General features: G+C 43.1%; 1 protein-coding gene across 1 annotated transcript in view; it reads left to right on the top strand.

Annotated features, from left to right (window-relative positions):
- Positions 1–25,648, top strand: part of LOC141095090 (uncharacterized) — a 616,558-nt gene that overhangs the window by 217,524 nt on the left and 373,386 nt on the right. The window contains exons 63-68 of the mRNA XM_073580971.1: positions 1,569–1,703; positions 2,236–2,337; positions 4,487–4,726; positions 5,550–5,780; positions 18,132–18,338; positions 19,098–19,139. Coding sequence (XP_073437072.1) covers positions 1,569–1,703; positions 2,236–2,337; positions 4,487–4,726; positions 5,550–5,780; positions 18,132–18,338; positions 19,098–19,139 — 957 coding nt within the window. The remainder of the gene's footprint in view (positions 1–1,568; positions 1,704–2,235; positions 2,338–4,486; positions 4,727–5,549; positions 5,781–18,131; positions 18,339–19,097; positions 19,140–25,648) is intronic.

Below are 25,648 nucleotides of genomic sequence, written 5' to 3'. Positions count from 1 at the left end.
ACTATGATAAGATTGCTCCCATTTTAATGTACTATAGTGTGTTAGGCATCGGGATTCTCCCGCTGCGTGGGATAGCTCCCAAGCCTTGTCTGGTGCTGTGGTCTCCCATTCAGGTCCTGCCACTGCAAGTGCTGCTCAGCGCAGACGTCGGACCCAACGTCTTGCTTTGGCTCGTGGCCAAGTCTATGGTAACCAGTGATATACTGGGGCAACCTTGCGCTCTGGAGTCTAAGTCCAGAGATCACCCTACTGAGCATGTCTGTGAAGTGGCATCTTCTCAGTGGTGGACGGAAGTCAGCTGCTCTGGTGATGTGGCAGCTTCAGATTGGCCCATGGGTGATGTCTCAGCCAACTGGACGTGAGTGTTTGGGGTGGAGCCTAGCGCATAAAAGGCCCTCGGCGGCGCACATAGGCGCACTAGTGACATTTATGTGGGGTGTTTGTGAGTGGATACTCTACCACTCTGTTCACACGTGTCTCCCTATACACAGAATGTTTTACGTATTCAGGTAGGGTTAGGACTGGTAACTCACTCTTGGTTTAGCATCTGTTTCCTTCAGGTATGCGGTTAGCACCATTGAGTTACAGAGAAAGTCCAACCCTTAGGCCATACTTCTCTGGGAAAATCATCAGGGTATTGTACGTAGCGTCACATGAGTTCTTTTCGTTACTCAGCATCTGCTTCATCCACTGGTGCAACTAGCACCGTTTAGTTGCAGAGCGAGCTTAACCCAGGTGCTAATTTCCCCTGTGACATTAACTGGGTTTTGTACTATACTTTTGTTTTGCAGTACCACTCGGTGTACTAACTGAGCCGGGTACTCTGAGTTCTATTCACATTGTGTGACGTTTAACACAGTGTGTTAAGGCGATCGGTTTGCGCTGCTATTGTTCACTAGCAGCAGTTTTACATCACTGCTCGGTGGACCCTGGGTTGCGATTGCAATTTATTATTATTTTTATTTAGTGCAATCCGCCAACCCTAACATAGTGATTATCTCCTTAAACAAAACAAATGTGACTTGCCAATTAAACATATTTAGGAATTAATTTATAATAACGTTTTATTTAATTATTTTCTATTCCAAGAAAAATCTAACTCAAAGAAAGCCTCATGAAGTGATCATATTAAAAGTAAATCTTCAAATACATATAATTAAGAAGTTCATGGAAGACCTAGGCTTTCCAGTGATAGTAAATTGGTTTTATGTAATATTGCATGGAGGCTTACCAATTCTCCCCTCACAGAAGATGTCTGGCAAGAAAAGAATCAGATGGTTTGAATTACGATCCCCAATTCTGTTTAACGCAACAAAGTTAAGATGCTGCCACAGGTTTCTGGCAGTGGCCTTCTCCCCTCTCTTTACTGAAAATACATAAATGGCCAAGCTGAGCATTCAAGTGTATTAGGCAGTCGTGAGAGTTAGCTATGGTCCAAAGCTGGTTCAGTTGACAGCTATCTGAAGTATATAAGCACATGTTTAAGTAGTAGATGTTGTCTGTTAGGTTATTTACTTCCATTATTTCATTTACATTCCAAATGAAATCAATGTATTTTTCTGTTTCAGTTAAGTCTCTTGAAGGAATTAACTGATCATCTCGTACAAAATGGAGTTACAGATTTTCTTCAGCATTTCTCAATCTCTAAGAAGGATCGGACTGCAAAGAAGAAACAGAATGTAAAACATACAGGAGACAATTATGTCAGTTAAATATATTTACCCTAAAGATACATGAATGAGATAAAAAAAATAAAGTTAAAATGTAAAATATTACCGTGGAAAAATATAACAAACCTCTCTTGAAAAATATACATTAAAGGGGTTGTCCACGATCAGAAATCTATTGCTGCTTTCTTACAAAAATAGTGGTATATTGTTACACCTATACAACATACAATCTATGATGTGGAGCTGTTTTTTTTTTAAGGCAGCCATTTCTCTTTAATCCTGAATTATCCATTTAAGAATCTATAAATAACTGTCAGTATGGAAGAACATGCATTATAGTGAAACTAATAGTATTACGTCATATAAAATTTGCGTAGAAAAGAACTATGAGCTATATAACAAATTATCAAAAAAGTAGCACAATCTGAAACCAAAAATCATTATTACTGTTTAGCAAAAACCAATGCAACATGCGATTATTCTATGGTGTATAAATCCAAAGTGTGTCCACTAATGGCAAAATCTACCATCATCTCACACCTTGATTTTTCTGTATCACATGCAGGGTACTTCCAAACATGAAATTTCAAATGAAACTGAAGATTTAAATTTAAGTACAGTTCTGGAAAACACATTCACAATCGAAGGTGGTGAGGTACTGACACAGGTAAAGTAGAAAAGTACTTGGTCTGGCTAGAAATGTAGCAATGGTATGTCTAATATAACAAAATAGTTATGTTCTACAGAAAAAATAATTTGCTATTTCTATGCTATTTTAATAGATTGAAGCAATACTGTAGTTTCATAGTTTTTAAGGTTTAAGATAGACTTAAGTCCATCAAGTTCAACCTAATGCAGAAACTTGGTCGCTCTTCTCTGCACCCACTCAAATTTAGCTATGTCCTTCTTATACATCGGAGATCAAAATTTTACACAGTATTCTAAGTGTGGTCGCACTAATGACTTGTATAGAAGCAAAATGATGTTCTTGTCATGAACATCTAAGCCTATTTTAACACCTCCCATTATTTGCCTTGGTAGCAGCTGCCTGGCACTGGTCATTAAATTTGAGTTTGCTGTCCACACATACACCCAGGTCTTTTTCAGTGACAAATGAACTTTGTGCTTTACAATTTAATGCATAATTACTGTACACATTTTATCACTTCTTGAAAGCCAAAAGTCTAGGAAGTATCAAAAACAAAGTTGTTCTAATTGAAAAAATCACATGCCAAAAGGAGCCACAGACTGCAGCGTTAAAAGCACGATAAAAATGTATGTAAAAATTCACCAAATTTTCTGATAAGATGCAGAATTCATCCTGCTATCAATTTTCACTAAATTCCCCGTACCACACTAGCTCCTACACCTCTAAAATAAGAGATTCCTCTCCATGCCTTCAAGCAGTGACGGTATGCTTCTCTTTATAAGCTTTGTTGACTTCCCTCCAAAATAGTGTTAATTGTTGTGCTCATAAAGTGTATTTTGTGCCTTATCACACCAAATAATATTTTTGAGGAGGTCCTTCTATTTGCTCTTTCACACATTGTTAGGGCTCATTCAGACATCAGTGATTTTTCTCATAGGCAAAAAGGGTACGTGTTTCATTAGCTGCTTTTATCATAGTTTTGGTCAGAGCGTCAGTTTTTACCATCAGCATCTCATCAGTTTGCCTCGAATATAAAAAATGAACTGACGGAGGTTTCTGAAGCTCCTCAAATTGATTAGCCTGTGAAAAATGGACAGGTAGCATTCAAGTGCTGTCTGATTTTTTCATTGACCCATAGATGTGCATTGGAGAGTTTGATCCGATACTCAGATCAAAATTGGATATGTCTTTCTGATTTTGTGCTCACTACTCAGTCCGCAAAAATACATGGATGCTCCATAGACTATAATAGGTCCAAATTCTATTTGTGCAATACACGTATGGAATTGGTGTGAGAAGTCTGAATGAGCACTAAGGCTAGGTTCACATTTGCAGATGGCGAAGCTGCGGAGGTCTGGGGACTTCCTCCATGAAGCTCCACCCACTGTCGCACCTCCACCGGTCAGCTCCGCCTACGTCTACATACTTCTGCATGCGGCCTGCGTACCCTATCTTTAACATTGGGTACACAGGTCATGAGGATGTATGTGGATGCCTCTGCATGCATCGGTTTGATGATGTGGTGACCGTATCAAATTACAACATTTTGCATTCGACGCGGGTTGTCGCATCGTCAAATCGACGCATGCGGAGGCATGTGCATACATCTGCATGACCTGCGTAATCAATGTTAAAGATAGGGTACGCAGACTGCATGCAGACGTATGCGGACGTAGGCGGAGCTGACCGGCGGAGGTGCGGCAGTGGGCGGAGCTTCATGGATGAATTCTGCAGACCTCCGCAGCTCGGCCATCCACAAATGTGAACCTAGGCTAAGCTGGTTATCATGGATAGAACTTGTACTAATACTAGCCTATGGAGCTATTTACATGTCCATGTATTCTTGTGGTCTGCATATAATCACAGATACACAAACGATTTTGAGCTGAGTGTCAGATCAAACTCATCAATGCAAGGCTTTAGGTCTGTGAAAAAATCAGACCGCGCTCGGATGTCATCCATGTTCTGTTCATTTTTGATGGACTGTTTGATATGAGAAGCTTAAGAAACCTCCATCAGGCTTTTTCCAGCCAAGAAAAACTGATGAAACGTTAATTTCTATGCAAATTGACCTTGGTTTGGTATTAACAGTTTTAGCATAAATGACTGACATTTTTAGTATTTATATTAATAGTGTATTGTATTAAACTCCCTTTGAAAATAGGAGACATATGATGGCAAAAAAGAGCAAAAGAAGAAAAAAACAGATTCTGAGCCTGTCGGTGTTATTACAAATGTGGTCACAGAGGAGCAAGAGGAAAATGCAGAAGAACATGCTTTTCAGATAAATATAGAAGAAAACATAGCACTACCTACGCAGATAACCACTACTGCAGCTGAAGATAGTCCATCCATCATAACCCAAGCTGCTGCTCAATCAGAGCGACCAAATAGGAGGCAGGACAAGGTAAACTTTTCTGTATTTCTTTCTATTATGAAGCACAATTTTATGACAAAATTTGCCTTGTATCTTATTTAAGATGTTGTATACACAAGGCTGATAACAGATTATCTTCAATGCTTTAAGCTCCTGTAAACATTAGACTAACATTGTCTAAAACCACCAATATCGATGGATTGCCAACAGTCTAATGTGTATGGGGCTGTTGAGTTTGCCCCAACAATTGATGTCAGGGAGATAATGATCTGAAAATCCGACTTCGGACTGCCCTTTTGTTCAGTAAAAGAAAAGTAACCAGAGATGTCTGATAGGAGGTCTCTTATAAAGAGCAGTACAAGCACTGCGGTGCATGAAAGAGTCGGGGAGATAGCTATAGGATAAATAATTGGTCAAACTCGGCTGACAGCTGTCTAAAGTAAATGGAGGACTTTAGGCATGGGCAGAATAGTGGTCTAGTGGTTAGCATTTTGCATTTCTGGGTATTGGATTCCATCAAGAGCAACCTCAGCCTGCAGGTTGTATGTTCTCTCTGTTTCCATGATTTTATGTATACTTCTGTGTCCTCCCATAAAGTAAAAACATCTTGATTGGTTAGTTGGCTTCCTATTAAATTAGCCCATGTTTGTATTTCTAAGATCATTAACTGATTACATATTTGCTATTTATTTATTTTTTGCTCAGAATTTTGCAGAATTTTTAGACATTAACAGCAAGGGCGCTTAATGTTGAAAAATTCTCTACATTGCTGTGGAAAATGTTCCCACTGTGTCAGCAAATAAATAATCAGTTAAAATTACCGTTACAGTATTTGATTTTGTTATATTTTTAGGAGTCTAGAAAAGAGAATAAGAAAAAGAGTCGTGTGGAAAAAACAATCTCTGATGGAAGGCAGAGTACCGGAAATGACCGGGAAATAAACAGGAGCGTCGTGCAACCTACCACTACCCCAATAACAACAGAGATGGACATATTAGAAATTATAACAGAGGACGATATCAACCATGAGATTTCTTCTGACCATGGCACAATGCTACATACGCAGACAAAAGTTCCATTGAAGGTAAAATCTAAGACGCTAAAAAGCTGTGACAAGAATATACTGTATTTAACACTGCCTTCTTATATAAATGTATCTCATTAGCCTGTCACTATGCCTGTGAAAGTATAAGTATTAGGAGGATTTTAAAATAAGACATTAGCATGTATTGTGTAATATTCACTTAAAGGGGTCCTCTGTACATACAGCTTCAGGAGGGCATCCCTCCCCTGCCTTGTGACTTCCTGCTTACTGAGGGGCAGTCCACTCCGAATTGATTGACAAGTCGGACCAGCGGCATTGCTGCTTTGATGGCCCAAACTGTGCACTCTCCTATGCCTAAAGCAGAGGCAATTTTGCTTCTGCAATATCAGGGGAGAACAGTGACACTGATGATGGCCCGATCCATCCAGACTCAGAACAATTATTACAAGCTCAATAGCAGAAAAAGACCCTTCTTTTTTGTTTTTCTTCATACAGCAATCCACTTATTAAGCCCAAGTGGTTTTTAAATTAGTAGGAGATTTTTGTATGGTTTTTTGCCTGAGACCACATGAAAGGTGAACTTTTTGTAGCTCGGTTCACTAGGTGTTGGTGCTGTGCGGTAACCTTTGCTGTTGTGCTGTGACTGTTGGGTGGTGTGATCGAGAACTGAGGGGGCTTTGTCTGCATAGGTGCTGTGGCACATCTTTGTCTCTCCCATTTCCTGCATAGTATCACAGCCATGATGGCGACTGAACAGTGCTACACCTAATAGAGAAATGACCTATTACACAGGTTCACCGTGACGTGCAGTGGGCTTATATATTGTAGTCAAAATGTTAGCTAAGACGCTCATGTTCAGTTTTGATAATTTTGCTTATATCAGTGTCTTAAAGGTGGTGTGATCCAGAGCTGAAGGGGCTTCAGCACAGATATGTTGAGGCATTCTTACTTTGAGTGGGTAGTATCATGGAAATTGTGGCTGTCCAGTGCTTTGCCTAATCTAGGCCTAATAAACCATTCTAATCAAAATGTTAGTTTTAACCCCTTTCTGACATCTGACGTACTATCCCGTCCATGGGACCTGGGCCTCTATGCCCATGGACATGATAGTACGTCATAGCGATCAGCGGCGCTCACAGGGTGAGCACGGCTGATCACGGCCGGGTGTCAGCTGATTATCACAGCTGACACCTGGCACTATGTGTCAAGGGCTGTCACGGACCGCCCCTGACATGTTAAACCCGGGGACACTGCGATCAAACACGATTGCAGTGTACTGGGGGTTTAGGGAAGCATCAGCAGGGAGGGGGCTCCCTCTGTGCTTCCCTGAGCCCCCCGGAGCAGCGCGATGTGCTGCACTGCTCCGGAGGCCTCCTTCCCTGCAGGGAACCGGCTTCCTCATGCCTGCAAAGTCCCGGCATGGTGAAGCCTCCAGCACTGCCTGTGTCAGATCAGCGATCTGTCACATGACAGTTATGTCCCCCCTGGGACAGTATAATACAGTTAAAAAAAGTGTAAAAATAATTTATAAAAAATTGCAAAATAAATAAAAAAAAAAAAGAGATTCCCTTATAAATTCATTTTTTGGAAATAAAAGAACAAAACAATAAAAGTGCACATATTTAGTATTACCGTGTCCATAATGACCCACCCAATAAAACTGTCCCATTAGTTAACCCCTTTAGGAAACCTCTTAAAAAATAAAAATAAAAAACAAAGCAAAAAATAATGCTTTATTATCATACCGCCGAACAAAAAGTGCAATAACTCGCAATCAAAAAGACAGATATAAATAACCATGGTACCGCTGAAGACGTCATCTTGTGCCGCAAAAAATGAGCTGCCAAACAGTGTCATCAGTTAAAAAGTAAAAAAATTATAGCTCGCAGAATAAAGCGATGCAAAAATAATTATTCTTTATATAAAATTGTTTTTATTGCATAAAAGCGCCAAAACATAAAAAAAACATAAATGAGGTATCGCTGTAATCGTACTGACCCGAATAATAAAACCGCCTTATCAATTTTACGGCACACGGAATGGTGTAAACACACCCCCCAAAAGAAATTCTTGAAATGCTGGTTTTTGTTCATTCTGCGTCCCAAAAATCGGAATAAAAAGCGATCAAAAAATGTCACGTGCCCGAAAATGGTACCAATAAAAACGTCAACTCGTCCCGCGAAAAATAAGACCTCACATGACTTGGTGGGTCAAAATATGGAAAAATTATAGCTCTCAAAATGTGGTGATGCAAAAACTATTTTTACAATAAAAAGTGTCTTTTAGCGTATGACAGCTGCCAAACATAAAACCTGCTATAAATAGTAAATCAAACCCCCCTTTTTCACCCCTTAGTTAGGGAAAAATAATACAATTAAAAAAAAATTATTTATTTCCATTTTCCCATTAGGGTTAGGGCTAGGGATAGGGTTAGGGCTAGAGTTAGGGCTAGGGTTAGGGCTGAGATTAGGGTTAGGGGTGTGTTGGGATAAGGGTTGGAGTTAGAATTGGGGGGGTTTCCACTGTTTGGACACATCAGGTGCTCTCCAAATGCAACTTGGGGTCTGATCTCAATTCCAGCCAATTCTGCATTGAAAAAGTCAAACGGTGCTCCTTCCCTTCCAAGCTCTGCTATGCGCCCAAACAGTGTTTTACCCCCAAATATGGGGTATCATCCTACTCAGGACAAAATGCAAAACAACTTGAGGTCCAATTTCTCCTGTTACTCTTAGGAAAATCAAAAATTGGGGGCAAAAATATCATTTTTGTGGAAAAAAAATATGATTTTTTTATTTTCACGCCCGGCGTTATAAACTTCTGTGAAGCACTTGGGGGTTCAAAGTGCTCACCACACATCTAGATAAGTTCCATGGGGGGTCTAGTTTCCAAAATGGGGTCATTTGTGGGGAGTTTCAACAGTTTAGGCACATTAGAGGCTCTCCAAACGCGACATGACACCCGCAGACCATTCCATCAAAGTCTGCATTCCAAAGCATCACTACTTCCCTTCCGAGCCCCCGACGTGTGCCCACACAGTAGTTTTCTCCCACATATGGGGTATCAGCGCACTCAGGACAAATTGGACAACAACTTTTGGGGTCCAATTTCTCCTGTTACCCTTGGGAAAATAAAAAAAATTTGAGACTAAAAGATCATGTTTGTGGAAAAAATATGCTTTTTTTTATTTTCACGCCCTGGCATTATAAACTTCTGTGGAGCACTGGGGGGTTCAAAGTGCTCACCACACATCTAGATAAGTTCCTTAGGGGGTCTAGTTTCCAAGATGGGGTCACTTGTGGGGGTTTCCACTGTTTAGGTACATCAGGGGCTCTCCAAAGGCAACATGACACCCGCAGACCATTCCATCAAAGTCTGCATTCCAAAACGTCACTACTTCCCTTCCGAGCCCCGACGTGTGCCCATACGGTAGTTTTCTCCCACATATGGGGTATCAGCGTACTCAGGACAAATTGGACAACGACTCTTGGGTCCAATTTCTCCTGTTACCCTTGGGAAAATAAAAAAATTGGGGACTAAAAGATCATGTTTGTGGAAAAAATATGATTTTTTTATTTTCACGCCCGGGCGTTATAAACTTCTGTGAAGCACTGGGGGGTTCAAAGTGCTCACCACACATCTAGATAAGTTCCTTAAGGGGTCTAATTTCCAAAGTGGGGTCACTTGTGGGGAGTTTTCCCTGTTTAGGTACATCAGGGGCTCTCCAAAGGCAACATGACACCCGCAGACCATTCCAACAAAGTCTGCATTCCAAAACGTCACTACTTCCCTTCCGAGCCCCGATGTGTGCCCATACAGTAGTTTTATCCCACATATGGGGTATCAGCGTATTCAGGAAAAATTGGACAACAACTTTTGGGTCCAATTTCTCCTGTTACCCTTGGGAAAATAAAAAAATTGGGGACTAAAAGATCATGCTTGTGGAAAAAATATGATTTTTTTATTTTCACGCCCGGGCGTTATAAACTTCTGTGAAGCCCTTGGGGATTAAAAGTGCTCACCACACATCTAGATAAGTTCCTTAAGGGGTCTAGTTTCCAAAATGGGGTCACTTGTGGGGGGTTTCCACTGTTTAGGCATATCAGTGACTCTCCAAACGTGACATGGTATCCGATCTGAATTCCAGCCAATTTTGCATTGAAAAAGTCAAACAGTGCTCCTTCCCTTCTGAGCTCTGCCATGTGCTGAACCAGTGGTTCCCCCCAACATATCAGGTATCAGCATACTCAGGAGAAATTGCACAATAACGTTTGCAGTCCAATTTCTCCTGTTACCCTTGGTGAAATAAAAATAATTGGACCTGAAGTAATTTTTCTTCTTCGCCTCATTGGGGGGCACAGATACTGTGGGTGTATGCTTCTGCCGCTTGGAGGCTAACACTAAGTGAAAAAAAGAGGTTAGCTCCTCCTCCGTTGTATACACCCTTGCCCGTATTGCGGGTGGAACTCAGTTTTTTGCTTAGTGTCTTTGGAGGCACACGTGTCTGGGTTTCTCCAGACCTCTTTTTTTCCATGAAGATAAGACAGGGGTGACGGATCCTATTGAAAGGGTCCGATCTCCCCAAACCATCATCGGGCGAGCATGTGTTGAGTATCGTCTCCACGTATCCTTTCCCACACCGAGGGACATATCTGGGCCTTTTTCCCCAGACTTCTATTTTTGTTTGTTATTTTATGAAGATAAGACAGGGGCAACGGATCCTATTGAAAGGGTACGATTTACCCAAACCAACAACGGGCGAGCATGTGCGAGTGTCCCTCCACGTATCCTCTCCCGCGACATGGGACATGATGCCGGACTTAGCCCTGTGCACCCCTAGGTATAGAAACCATGGGCTTGCACAGAGTCACAAGACTAGTCTGTGCAGCCCCCACTGCTCCACCAATGCTAGATGGTGGTGCTGCAAGGCGGCAGGCGGTCTCTCTCCTCACCCCCTGAAGGGGTTAGACGGAGCTAGGGTGCCTGCACCATCCAGAATTTAACCCGATCCCCTCTACCTGGTGTGCTAGATCCGGATTCAGGTATGGAGGGCTGGGGAGAGCCCTGCGGCAGCGTTCTGGGGAAGCTCCAGGCATCTTAGGGAGTGTAAGGCAATCCTCCTTCCCTCTCCTCCCTCCCTCCTTCTGCCAGGCAGGGACACAAGGTTCTGGCGGCAGGGATCGCAGGGGAAAAGGCAAAGGCCGCCAGCGCGCCCCCCCGGCGGGCATGCAAAATTTAGCCCGCGGCTTCGGCCGTGACTAGGGGCTGCTGCCCCCTGGGATAGGGCGGACGCCGAACAAATTGAGCCCCTGGCTTCATTGCAGGGTAGGCCGCGACCGGGAGAGGAATGTCCCGGCCTACCCAGAGGAAAGGAACGCTGGGCAGCGAAGCGCAGAGGCAGCGGCAGGAACACCTGGGGACACAGGACGGGGTAAGTGTGACACCCGACCCTAGGGGCGCACAACGGGCGATTAAAGGTGGTTTTTTCCTCCTCCTCCCTTCCCTTCAACCATCATATAAATTAGGCCGGGCAGCAATATGACCGAAAAGGGTAAATCGCACACGGTCCTTTATGCCACATACATTTCTTGTGGGGTTAGGTTTCCATGAGCACAGAGCCAGAAGCCTGTGACTGCGATCGCGCCCAGGAGCTCTCGCATACAACTGTAGCCAAGGTGTCCCCGGAGTGGGCCCTATCTCTGTCACAGTCCATGGTGTCTCTTACGAGAGCAATAGAGTCCCTTCTTGCCCCAGATAGGGGCAGGGACAGTGGCTCGCCGGCCTTGGAGGGAACCTCCACCTCACAAAATCCTCCGGCCTGCAGGGGCCACTCTCACTCCAGGCAGACCCGGAGGAAATGAATTCACACGGTGTCGCCCAGTCCATCCGGTGCCTTGGCATCCTTAAGCTCTGTTTCTCGCTCCCTGTCACCAGTGGTTGATAGCGAGCAGACCTCAGATTGCGAATCAGACGAGCCCCTTGACCTGGGCACTCCAGGGTCACTTGAAACAGTGGACAGCCTCATAGAAGTCGTCAATCAGACCCTGGGGATTGAGGATGATCCCGCAGCGGCTACGGGGCATAAAGTGGCATTTAAGCGAGTGAAGCGCCTGCCAGAATTTTTTCCTCTCACCCGGAGTTTGAGGACATAGTGCAGCGGCACAGAGAACGTCCACACAGGCGTTTCTCGGGTTAAAAGGCACTCGAAACAAGGTATCCGTTTGCTCCGGACTGCCGTAAAAAATGGATGGAATCCCCGTTGGGGATCCTCCGGTTTCGCGCCTAGCCACTAAGACCCTGCTATCCGTCCCTAGAGTTTCCTCAATTAAGGATCCCACAGATCGCCTTATAGAGAGCTTAGCTCGCTCAGTATATGAGGTGTCAGGGTCAATGCTCGCTCCCTCATTCGCAGCAACTTGGGTAGCCAAGGCTATGATATCATGGTCAGAAACATTAAACAAGGTCGCGCAGGAGCAGGATCTACCTGCAGAGATCTCGGAGGTCGCAGATCAGATGGCGGTGACTGGAGACTATGTAATCAATGCGTTTTGGGATGCGGACAATTGCTCGGCACTTGTCAGAAGAGCCCTATGGTTAAGGACATGGCGAGCCCATCCTACTTCTAAGAAGTCCTTGACTTCCCTGCCTTATCAGTGCGGCCACCTATTTGGGGAGAAGTTGGATCAACTTATCTCCGACTCCACAGGAGGAAAGAACGGGTTTCTCCCTCAACAAAAGGGCAAAACGCTTTTTCGTCACCCGTTTTCAGGCACGTTTTCAGGTCTTTCGCAACCCCAGGTGGACTACAGCGGCCAATTCCGCCGCCTCAGGCCGCCCCAACCAGGCACCTACTCTGACTTCACTACGTCTGGGTCAATGTCACTCACGACGCATGGGGAAAGGAATCGTGGCCTCGGGTTACAGAATAGAATTTGTCAGGTATCCTCCAAGATGGGTTTTTTCTTCTCGGCTTCCCAGGGTGGATACCCAGGCAAGGGCTCTATTGGGAGCCATCAAATCGCTCCAGCACAACCGAGTCATTATTCCAGTGCCGGAACATGAAAGAGCTCAGGGGTTCTATTCCAACCTTTTTGAGGCTCCCGAAAAGGACAGGTCTGTCAGGCCTGTTTTGGACCTGATGTCAGGGTCCTGACAGCGCCGGCATACAGCCTGTGCTAAGCAGGGACTCACCCGCACCGTAGGGACCCCTGGGGACAAGAACAGCCGGACAATAACGATGCACGGGACCTGAATGTAGAAGTTTAGAAAGCAGGCACAGGACCTACGGTCATGTGTACGGTCATGTGACTGCAAGGGGGCGGGGCTTAGCGTCCTGCCTTCAGAGGAGGAAGAAAACTCAGAGTCGGGCAAAGCAGAAGTCAGGCACAATACAGGCAAGCGAGGTACAGGCGGGATAAACAGATGGAAGGTCAGACAAAGCCAAAGGTCATACACAAGATATCAATACAGTACCAGGGATGAGATAGAACGGACAGTCAGGGCCAAGCAGAGATCAAAAACCAAACGGACATAGAAGGTACCAGACAGAATCCAAAGCGATATCCAGAGAACAGACCGAGTCATACACAGAGAATCATGCAACCAGAACACAGCACTAACACACTCAGGGGTCACCACACAATGCCAAGGGCGAAAGTATAACTGATGGGGGATGGGAGCTTCCTGAAGCTATAAGAAGCCTCCCCAGAACCAATGAGAGACCACCATAATAGGTCCCAGGTGTGCAGGTGAGAGTCTGCACTGCGATCTGAACATTAACCCCAGAAGTGCCGGTCACCCAGCACTGGTATCATGACACCTGAAGCTTCGGAACAAATTCATCAGAATCAGACATTTTCGGATGGAGTCTCTCCGTTCAGTTATATCGGCCATGGAACAGTGAGGATACTTGGCCTCAATAGTCATCCAGGACGCTTATCTGCATATTCCCATTTATCCTCCTCATCAGGGGTTTCTACGCTTCACCATCGGCGATCAACATTTTCAGTTTGTGGCGCTACCCTTCAGGCTAGCCACAGCTCCCAGAGTGTTCACAAGGGTTATGGCAGGCGTCATGGCCACACTGCATTCTCGAGGCATAGTCGTCTTGCCTTATCTGGACGACCTCTTGGTCAAGGGCCCGTCAATACGGGCATGCGAGGAAAAGGTCAACATCACGCTAGATACCCTTGCCCACTTGGGATGGTTGGCAATGCAAATATATGAAAAAAAGTCATCCCTTGTGCCAGCTCAGAGGATCTCCTTCCTAGGAATGATCTTCGACACTTGCCGAGGGTTGGTTATTCTCCCTCAGGTAAAGGCGCTAGCTCTCCGGCAGGGAGTCCGGACACTTCGCCAACCAGTCCCTCATACCATTCGATTCGGGATGAGGATTCTAGGGAAAATGGTGGCAGCAATGGAAGCGATACCTGTTGCCCAGTTCCACCTTCGCCCCTGCAGCACGCCCTCTTGTCAGCCTGGGACAAGAATCCTTTCACGCTCGATCGGCGGTGCCGACTGTCCTCTCGAGTCAGGCAGTCGCTCGGATGGTGGATAACCAGTTCCTTTCTGGCCCAGGGGAAACCTTTCCCCCCAGATCATTGGCTGGTAATGACAACCGACGCCAGTCTCCTTGGTGGGGGAGCGGTGTTTCGCCACCACACAGCCCAGGGACGGTGGTTGCCACAGGAGGCACGCCTCCCGATCAACTTATTGGAGATACGAGCAATTCGGCTGGTGCTGCAGAAGTTTCTTCACTTTCTAGCAGGCCGCCCTATCTGTCGGACAATGCCACGGTGGTGGCTTGCATAAATCATCAAGGGGACACCCGCAGCAGAGCAACCAGAGGGGAGCTCATTCTTCAGTGGGCCAAAGCAAACCACTCGGTGATTTCGGTGGTCCAAATCCTGGGCCGTGGAAAATTGGGCGGCAAACTTTCTCAGCCAGTAGGGTCTTGCATCCGGAGAGTGGTCTCTACATCTTGAAGTTTTTCAGCAGATTTGTCAACTGTGGGAAGCTCCGGATGTGGACCTGATAGCTTCCAGAGTGAATGCCAAGGTACCCACATATGTCGCTCAGGCCAGGGACCCGCAGGCATTCGTGGTGGACACGTTGGTTCTGCCATGGAACCAGTTTTGCCTCCCATATCTATTTCCCCCACTGCCACTACTTCCGAGAGTCATCAAAAAGATCAAGACAGAAGGGGTGCCGGCGATCCTGCTGGCCCCGTCGAGTGTGGGGCACAGATCTAATGCAGCTGCTCGCCGACATTCCTTGGCGCCTGCCAGAGCGCCCAGACCTACTGTGTTTGACGGCATGGCCGTTGAGTCTTGGATTATAACCCAGGCAGGGTTCGAGAGTGAGGTGGTCGCTACAATGATTGGCGCTCAGAAGCCTGCTTCAGCACGAATTTGCCACCACACTTGGAAGGTGTCTTTTGCTTGGTGTTGACACTGCGGTGTTTCCCAGCTGGGATTTTCGATCCCCAACATCTTGGCTTTTCTCTAGTCAGGCTTAGGGAGCCCGGATAACTCAGTCGGTAGAGCATTAGACTCGGGCTTTGCCCCAGGTTCCCTCAGGAGACAAATATCGGCCTTATCCGTCCTGTTCCAGTGCAGAATTGCTACTAATTTGCAGGTGGAGACTTTTTTCATTCAGGGAGTCTCCCACTTGGTACCTCCCTAGAAGGCGCCTATGGACGCCTGGGACCTTAACATGGTCCTAGGTGTTCTGCAGGAAGCTCCATTTGAACCGCTTCAGAATATCTCTTTGAGGTACCTTACCTGGGAAGTGGTGTTCCTAGTGGCCATCACTTCCATCAGGTGGTTTCAGAGCTGGCGGCCCTATCCTGACGAGCTCCGTTCCTCACTTTCCATAGGGATAAGGTGGTCCTCAGACCAGCCCCTCCTTTTCGGCCAAAAGTTGTGTCCTCTATTCACATTAATGAAGATATTGTTTTGCCTTCATTTTTTCCAGCACCGGTGCGCCATGTGGAAAAGGCTCTTCACACGTTAGACCTGGTAAAAGCCCTCCGGAGATATGTGTCGCGGACAGCACCCTTTCGTCAGACGGACACGCTGTTCGTGCAACCCGAGGGGTGCAGGAAGGGACTCGCAGCCTCAAAATCGACCATAGCCAGATGGATTCGTTGGACGATTCAGGAGTCCTACCGCGTTAGAGGCACGCCGATTCCAGCAGGGATCGGAGCGCACTCTACCCGGGCAGTGGGTGCCTTTTGGGCACTTCGGCACCAGGCTTCGATCAAACAGGTTTGCAAGGCAGCAACCTGGTCCAGCCTGCACACATTTGCCAAACATTATAATATCCATGCTCAGGCCTCGGCGGATGCGAGCCTGGGTAGAAGGATGCTCCAAGCAGCAGTGGCGTACCTGTTAAACAAGAGGTGCATGTCGCTTGGATCGGTGAGTCAATCTCCCACCCAGGGACTGCTATAGGATGTCCCACAGTATCTGTGTCCCCCGATGAGGTGAAGGAGAAACATGGATTTTTGTGATAACGCACCGTAAAATCCTTTTCTCCGAGACGCTCATTGGGGGACACAGCACCCACCCTATTAGCCAGTTGGCTCTGCTTTCTGCTTAGTTAATACGCATTTATTTATGTGATATAAGGGTGGTCCTTTTCTGGACATGTTGTACCTGTATTAAGGCTGAATTTGTTGTCCTCCTACTGCTTTGGCACCAAACTGAGTTCCGCCCGCAATAGGGGCGAGGGTGTATACGACGGAGGAGGAGCTAACCTCTTTTTTTCACTTAGTGTCAGCCTACAAGTGGCAGAAGCATACACCCACAGTATCTATGTCCCCCAATGAGCGTCTCGGAGAAAAGGATTTTACAGTGAGTTATCTCAAAAATCCATGTTTTTGGGAAAAAAGTTAAATGTTCATTTTTTTAAACTTTCAAAAAATTCCTGTGAAGCACCAGAAGGGTTAATAAACTTCTTGAATGTGGTTTTGAGCACCTTGAGGGGTGCAGTTTTTAGAATGGTGTCACTTTTGGGTATTTTCTATCATATAGACCCCTCAAAGTGACTTCAAATGTGATGTGGTCCGTAAAAATAAAATGGTGTTGTAGAAATGAGAAATCGCTTGTCAACTTTTAACCCTTATAACTTCCTAACAAAAAAAAATTTTGGTTCCAAAATTGTGCTGATGTAAAGTAAACATATGTGAAATGTCACTTATTAAGTTTTTTGTGTGCCATATCTCTGTGATTTAAGGGCATAAAAATTCAAAGTTGGAAAATTGAGAAATTTTCTAAATTTTCTCCAAATTTCCATTTTTTTCACAAATAAATGCAAGCTATTTGAATTAAATTTTACCACTAACATGAAGTAAAATATGTCACAAGAAAACATTGTCAGAATCAGTGGGATCCATGGAAGCGTTTCAGAGTTATTACCTCATAAAGGGACAGTGGTCAGAATTGTAAAAATTGGCCCGTCATGAACGTGCAAACCACCCTTGGGGGTAAAGGGGTTAACAATTCTGTAAATGGGTTTTTTTCTACAGTTATGCTTTACAGTATTATGGTAATCGCTGCGCTCCTTGCCTTGGAGCCTAGTCACCACTGACAGACTTCAGCAGTGGCCGGTATCCTAGGCAATGAGCAGTACACAATAGAATTAAAATCCCTCCAGAGATTATTTTTAATAATTATATTGCAAAGTTTCTTGTTTTTTTTACAAGCAGTTAGCAATTTCACCATTTACCAGAATAACTTTTTAGTCTGTCAAAGATGTTAAAAATCAGTCATTTCCACTTCCAATCATCCGTGATTGGTTGTCACCAGATTACATAATACAAACAGGATACATGATTAAATCCATGTAAGAATGCCTGTATGAAACTTTTGAAAGTTTTCCCACCTAATATTAAAATCAGCATTTCATAATTATAATATATGCAGTATTTATGAGCTAAACTCACTCTGCCCACATAACCTAACAAACAATTTGCAGCTTGTACTGAGCAGTGTAAGAGTTCAGTAGCAGCAGGGCAGAGGCACAAGAGCTGTCAATGTGGATAGGTAGAAGGGGATTGTTATCGTTCATGAAACGTTATCAGTCAGTGGACGCAAAGAGCTCATATGAGAAGACTTCTAAAATGATTTTGCAGCAATTCTGACATTGATGTCAAAGTAAGCACAAAAACATCATCAGGTCTAAAAGATCTATTTTATAATGCATGTTATTTATATTGGCAACCTCATCACTTTAAATTCCAATCTTGGTGACTTTTTGGGTTAGTACTGTGTTTGGTTCAAAAAGTGATATTAGTTTAATGTATCTCTTCATAACTATGTTTATGCTTAGCTTTTAAAAATATTACTTCATGTAACAAAGTAACACATTTTTCCTCTGATTTTTTTTTAGGCAACAAGACAAGGGAAGAAAGACAAAAAGAAAAATAATCAAGTTTTAAATATATCCACAGACATTATTGATGAGCATGAAATAACTGCACATTATTCATTGTTAGAGAGGTTTTCAGAGCAGGATCTCCATAGGGACAGCATACTGGCAAGTACACAGCAAAGCATGGTTACTGAAGACGATGAAAGATCAACGACTGCGAACATGGTAAGAAAGCTTGAAAAGATATTTTGCTCCAAAATATGACTAATGGAATGACCTAAATTCATATTCCGACTCCCTATCTGGAATACTCTATTTTTTTTATTTATTTTCTAGCACAATTATCTGCAACCTACAGGTAGATAAATGATACAGAAAAGAGCATTTGCTTTAGAATGTTTAAGACCATATCACGTGGCAGACAATTGTTTTCAGTGTGATTTTGCAACATTAATACTGCAACAGCCATATGTCCATAAGTGAAAACAAAAGTTTTTAGTGTAAGCCTTTTGTTTGGGGCTCATTTTTTTTTTTTTTTTGTGCATGCAAAAATTCCTACAGCTTAAAGCATTTTGTACAGGTTTTTTTTCCAAGACGTCTTCCATGGCAGTGTGTGTAACTGGGTCAGTATATACTTTCCTCTCTTTAGGATCTACACCGAGCAATCCAGTAAGTGACACATCGCTACAGTTAGTCTCTCTGCCCCTACATCTTACTGCTCTCATACTACAAAGCACTCATTTTAATTAGTTACCTGGCTTTATGAAATTGATTTAAATTGTCTTTATGTTCTTTTCCAATTTTTCCAAAAAATATGTAATCAATAATTTTTGTTATTTGTGTATATGTCATAGAAAACCCATCATATCTTTCAGCAAGACAGCTTTTAAGGAAATAAAGAAAAAGATGAAAAGTAGCAGGAAAAGTAATAATTAAAATTGTAACTCAAAATTATTATTTTGTAATCTTCATTTTTCTTTACAGATGGGAACCACTGGAAAATCAGCAGAATCTCCAGATGATGAGGTACTGGCCTAATATTTAATAAAATGCAAACCTTGATTATTCTAAACTTTAATATTGCTGGGATGGTTTATCCTTAGCAAAGATCATCACTATCAGATAGATTGGATTCTGACTTCCAGAACTCTAACCAATAAGCTGATTGAAGGGGTCGTGCCACACTAGAACTGGCACAGCTATGTACATTGTGTTGTGGTACTGAATGGTACGGCAGTATTTCTCCCCTTTAAAGGCAACCTGTCAGGTAAGAGAACACTATAAACACAAAGATATAGGGTTAAAAAAATTGGTGAATACCAAAAATAGAAAAGATGGCAACCAGAATTTCAAAAAGACCTAAGCATATCCTACAATAGGCCTTACTCAAAACCTTCCTTGCAGTGGAGGTTGGCACCCTAAAAGAACAATCTTTTGGCGCCCCCACTCAACGAGGACTGTCCCTCACTCCCCTATATCACCCTAAAAATTAAGGTGGGAAAACAATATCTTAAGAGAGCAAAATGAAGCTATCAGAAAAAAACTGATCAAAAATACTGGTCAAAAAAATTCAGAAAACTTTTTGATAAACTAGAGACCACTAGGTGTCATCCCAAACAACTGCTCCAGCAAATAACAACATATGATTATAGCCAAGTTAGATAATATAAGTTATCGATAAACTCAGCCAATATGATAGCAGTCATGGAGATCACTTAACATGCATGGGATGCCCCCTTATTAGGGCGGTCTTTGGGTATGCCTTAAACCATTAGATAAACATAAATAAACAAATCACATCATCCTAAACTTCTCCAGCAAATAACATGATAAAAAAGTTTTAGCCAAGGTAAAGTCAAGCTAATGTAATAGCAGTCAGGGAGATCACTTATCATGCATAGGATGCACCCCAATGCGTTTCCCCACAGTCACGGTTCATCACGAGGCCTTAGCGATGGTAGAAGATGATGAAAGTGCTGGATGTCATTATGGGTGGGGCATCCTATGCATGTTAAGTGATCTCCATGACTGCTATCATATTAGCCGAGTTTATCAATAACTTACTGTATATTATCCTATGTAACTTGGTTTTAATCATATGTTACTATTTGCTGGAGTAGTTGTTTGGGATGACACCTAGTGGTCTCTATTAGTTTATCAAAAGTTCTTTGAATATTTTTAAACCAGTATTTTTGACCAGTGGTTTTCTGCTTTCTTCATTTCTACTTTAAGATATTGTTTTCCCACTTGCATTGTTAGTATGAGATAGGGGAGTGAGGGACAGTCTTCGTTGAGTGGGGGTGCCAAAAAATTGTTCTTTTATGGTGCCAACCTCCACAGCAAGGCAGGTTTTGAGTAAGGCCTATTGTAGGGTATGCTTAGACCTTTTTGAAATTCTGGTGGCTATTTTTTCTATTTTTGGTATTTACCAATTCTTTCACTGGGAATGGGTTTTTTAATATGATAATTAAAGTCTGTTTTAAGGGAATTTATGTTCACTTTTCTGATTTAGTTCCTTGCATAAACTAAATTGGTACAACTTAAATGCAGATTATTAGCATTATGAAGATATCTGGCTTCTGTGCTGAAAATGTGGTAGGCAGGAGAAAATGAATATTATTCCTCCTGGCAGCCGCCAGCTCTCAGTCATGCAGGTGTCAGACTCAGCACGGCTTCAGTCATGGCTAACTACACTGTGAGGGGCGGCTGTAAGCACACCCCAGCACTTTGATTGATAGTTCTCTCAGCAGTGCATCAGTCCAGAGTCAGCAGTCTGTCAAAGTACCAAGGCAAGCTTACATCTGCCACTCAAAGTGTAATGAGGAGTAAAATGAGATGGATGTAACTGGTTGACCGTGCTGCTGCTACTGGAAAAGCAGTCATTCCACTCTGTGGTAGTATTTAATAGTAGCTTTTGTTCATTTCAAGTTCTTACAAGAATTCAAATGCTTAGTAAAACTACTATTAAACACTACCATATCGTGGAAAAACTACTTTTCCAGCAGCTGTCAACCAGAAATATCCATCTCCTTTTACTCCTCAAAATTATTATTATTATTATTATTATTTATTTATATAGCACCATTAATTCCATGGTGCTGTACATGAGAAGGGGTTACATACAAAGTTATGGATATCATTTGCAGTAAACAAATTTACAATAACAGACTAGTACAGAGGGGAGAGGACCCTGTTCTTGCAGACTTACATTCTATGGGATAATGGGGAAGAGACAGAAGGTCAGGGGTGCAGCAGCTCCGGTGGTGGTGAGGAGGCAACCCAGGTGGTGGTGAGGTGGCAGAATGATTATTGCAGGCTGTAAGCTTTCCTGAAGAGATGGGTTTTCAGGTTCCGTTTGAAGGATCCGAGGGTGGTGTATAATCGGACGTGTTGAGGCATGGAATTCCAGAGGATGGGGGATATTCGGGAGAAATCTTGGAGGCGGTTGTGTGAGGAACGAATAAGTGTGGAAGAGAGTAGAAGGTCTTGGGAGGATCGAAGATTACGTGAGTGAAGATATTGGGAGATTAGTTCAGAGATATAGGGAGGGGACAGGTTGTGGATGGCTTTGTAGGTCAGTGTTAATAGTTTGAACTGGATTTGTTGGGGAATTGGGAGCCAGCGGAGGGATTTGCAGAGGAGATAAACAGGAGAGTAGCGAGGAGAGAGGTGGATTAGTCAGGCAGCAGAGTTGAGGACAGACTGGAGTGGTGCAAGAGAGTTAGCAGGGAGGCCACAGAGGAGAGTGTTGCAGTAGTGAAGGTGGGAGATGATGAGGGCGTGTACAAGAGTTTTAGCAGATTGAGTGCTGAGGAAATGATGGATTCTGAAAATATTTTTGAGTTGGAGGTGACAGGAGGTGGCAAGAGTTTGGACGTGTAGTTTGAAGGACAGGCAGAGTCAAGAGTTACTCCGAGGCAGCAGATTTCTGGTGTGGGAGAGAGCATGATCCCGTTTACCATAATAGATAGAACAGGTAGGGAAGATACCTGAGATGGAGGAAAGATGATGAGTTCGGTTTTGTCTACATTGAGTTTTAGGAAGCGAGAGGTGAATAAGGAGGATATGGCTGATAGACACGCCGGGATTCTGGACAGCAGAAAGGTGACATCTGAGACAGACAGGTAGATCTGAGTGTAGTCTGCATACAGGTGGTACTGGAAGCCATGGGACTTTGAGTTGTCCTAGGCCAAGGGTATAGATGGAAAAAGTAGGGGCCCGAAGACAGAGCCTTGGGGGACTCCAACAGAGAGAGGGTGGGATAAAGAAGTAGTGTGGGAGTGGGAAATGCTAAATGTGCGGTTGGAAAGGTATGAGGCGATCCAGGACTGGTCAAGGTCTTTGATGCCAAGGGAAGAAAGAATCTGTAGCAGTAGGCAGTGGTCGACTGTGTCGAAGGCAGAGGACAGGTCGAGAAGGAGGAGGATGGAGAACTGTTTGTTAGCTTTGACTGTGAGTAAGTCATTAGTAATTTTGGTTAGGGCAGCTTCGGTTGAGTGGTGAGGGCGGAAGCCAGATTGGAGGTTGTCAAGGAGAGAGTTAGATGAGACGTGGGAGGAAAGTTGAACATGGACATGGTGTTCAAGGAGTTTGGAAGCAAACAGAGCAGTGATATGGGGCGATAGCTGGGCATAGTAGTTGGGTCAAGGTTGTTTTTTTTGAGGATGAGTGTGATGGTGGCATGTTTGAAGGCATAGAGAAAGGTATCTATGAAGATGAAGATTTCTTTCTATCCGTGAGTATGACTGCAGCAGCTGTATACTTTATGGGCATAGAAAAGGGTTTTTACATGCATAGCCTGGTCAGGTGAGCACCCCCTCACCTCCCCCAAACTTCATCTAGCCTATACTCTTTCCGTCTATGTGCGCTTGTCTCTCTTTTTTCTCTTTTTCACTCACAGTTTAGTGAGTCATAAGTGTAGCCTTAACCCGCACGCCTATATGACTGAAAGCTGGTGACTTCCGTGAGAAATAAAGTTCATATTCTCTTTGGCACCACAATTTTAGTAAAGCAGCCAGGCATGTTTAGAACACTACTACTCTTCAGATTAAACCTATATCTGCAAGTTAATAGCATTATCTGATCATACAGACTCCTTTAAGATGTGGGATGGATGTTACCAATCAATAGATATCATTAGAAGAATTACCTAGGCTACCTTTGCAGATTGTGAAACCAGGTCTGTAAAATAGAAACATTGTACCTACAGAATATGTAGTCTGGTTTACTAGCAATGGTGTACATAGAGAAAGGAGAGCCCCATGGCAAAGAAAAAAAATAGGTTTCATTTAGGTTCTACTTAAGTTCTACAGTTCCACAATCTTAACCACCAACATTAGGAATTGGTGCCCCATGCCTCTTTTATGTACATTTTCATTTTGTTTGCATCACATACATGTGCACGTTCTCATCACCTAGTAAAAAGGGGATTAAACCAACCTTGAATGGGTCCTCTCTCTTCAGAAGTCACATAGAGGCACATAGATCACCCATATTGTACCATATGTATAACCATGCTTTAGATGTATTTCTTCATGGTTTACAGCACAACAGTTTGCTAAAATATGGTGTTTCTGTAACAGGAAGACAATGAAGTTTGTTACATTATTTGCTGTATTTTGGACTGTTTAAATATCATCCAATATCGCTAAACATTGTATTTCATGTTCTTACTCATCCCTGCTAACTGACAAGCAATGCCTGCTTATGCTTATACAGCTTTTGTTATGCATGGGATACTTCTGACTGTGCTAATTCTTCTCAAAGCTTAGCTTTGCTTATTAACATGCAACCGGCTTAATCTAATCCTTCATATGTGCATAGTGGAAATGTTCTACACATGTACAAGTTGAAAAACCATGGTGTTTTTACCTATCTTCAAGAGATCAGCCTTAAGGTGAACTCAGAAATACTGAAAGAAAAGCCAATATGATATAACATCTGAATAATCATTGATAATATTGGACCAGAAGGCACACACATAGTTGTCTGCAATTTTTCTGCTCCTGAATAAAATCTTACTTACAATTATTAATTGTAATTAAAAACCATTAAAACATTTCTGACAATTTCCATTTACATTTATTATAAAATGGTAACAATGAATAGGGTAGTAGATCATACATCTTTATTGTCTCCAAATCCTTTCCAAAAGTAAAAAACTTTGGGATTTTTCAGGGAACTTGAATTTGTGTTTTTCTCATATTCTAGTTTTACAGTGTAATATATCTTTGGCTAGGACTAATATAAATTGTCTTCTGTACACGGCAGACCAGGTGTTCATTGTTAGGCCCTTGACATACAGATGCTTCTCACAAAATTAGAATATCATCAAAAAGTTAATTTATTTCAGTTCTTCAATACAAAAAGTGAATCTCATATATTAGATAGTAATTACAGAGTGATCTATTTCAAGTGTTTATTTCTGTTAATGATTATGGATTACAGACAATGAAAACCCAAAAGTCATTATCTCAGTAAATTAGAATACTTTATAACACCAGCATGAAAAAGGATTTTAAAATCCAATATGTTGTCCTATGGAAATGTTTGTTCAGTAAATGTACTCATTACTTGGTCGGGGCTCCTTTTGCATGAATTACTGCATCAATGCGGCGTGGCATGGAGGCGATCAGCCTGTGGCACTGCTGAGGTGCTATGGAAGCTCAGGTTGCTTTGATAGCAGCCTTCAGCTTTGTCTGCATTGTTGGGTATGGTGTCTCTTATTACTTTGTTTGTAACGACTCTATCTAATATATGAGTTTCACTTTTTGTATTGAAGAACTGAAATAAATTAACTTTTTGATGATATTCTAATTTTGTTTCATATCGACACATTAGCATTAGTGATGAGTGAATGTGGTCGGATAAGGTGCTATCGGAGCATGTTCAGGTGCTAATCGAGTGTCTTCAGCATGTTCGAAAAATATGCTCGAGTCCCCGCACCTGCTGTTCTTGTGGCTGTTCGACAGCCGCTACAAATGCAGGGATTTGCCTAACAAACAGATAATTCCTGCATGTGTTGCAGCTGTCGAACAGCCACGAGACGTAGCTTTGGGGACTCAAACATATTTTTCAAGCACGCCGAAGACACTCGGTTAGCAGTGAATGAAGGGCACAGGGACTTTCATCTTTCTGTTTAAATACTTAGATGCTGCAAATGCTAGTGACTGCAGCGTCTAAGGCGTAAAATGGGTAGGATCGGAATTACGGTACCTCCAATGTCAGCCAACTGTATTTTGTGGGTACAGGCTAAAGTCCTAAGCTGGCATTATTGCGGTGATTTTTGTCATTGGATATTAAGTACCTGCCACAAGAAGAGAGTGGATAAATGGGATGTCCACTACTCATTTTTATATTAAAACCCAGCCCATGGTAGTATAAATAAAAATTATAAAAATCAGCAGCCACTGATCGTCAAAATTATTATTATTTTTTTTAACAATACACTGGGCGTAAATTTAATATAAAAATTAACAGTGAACAACCACATTAATTCTATTTCAGCACCAGGAGTAACAATGAAACATCAGGCT

Source organism: Dendrobates tinctorius, unplaced genomic scaffold (assembly GCF_039654945.1).
Source record: "Dendrobates tinctorius isolate UK_male_01 unplaced genomic scaffold, ASM3965494v1 ptg000066l, whole genome shotgun sequence".
NCBI lineage: Eukaryota > Metazoa > Chordata > Amphibia > Anura > Dendrobatidae > Dendrobates > Dendrobates tinctorius.
Note: the sequence above shows the minus strand (reverse complement) of the source record. Positions and strands in the feature narration are given on the sequence as shown.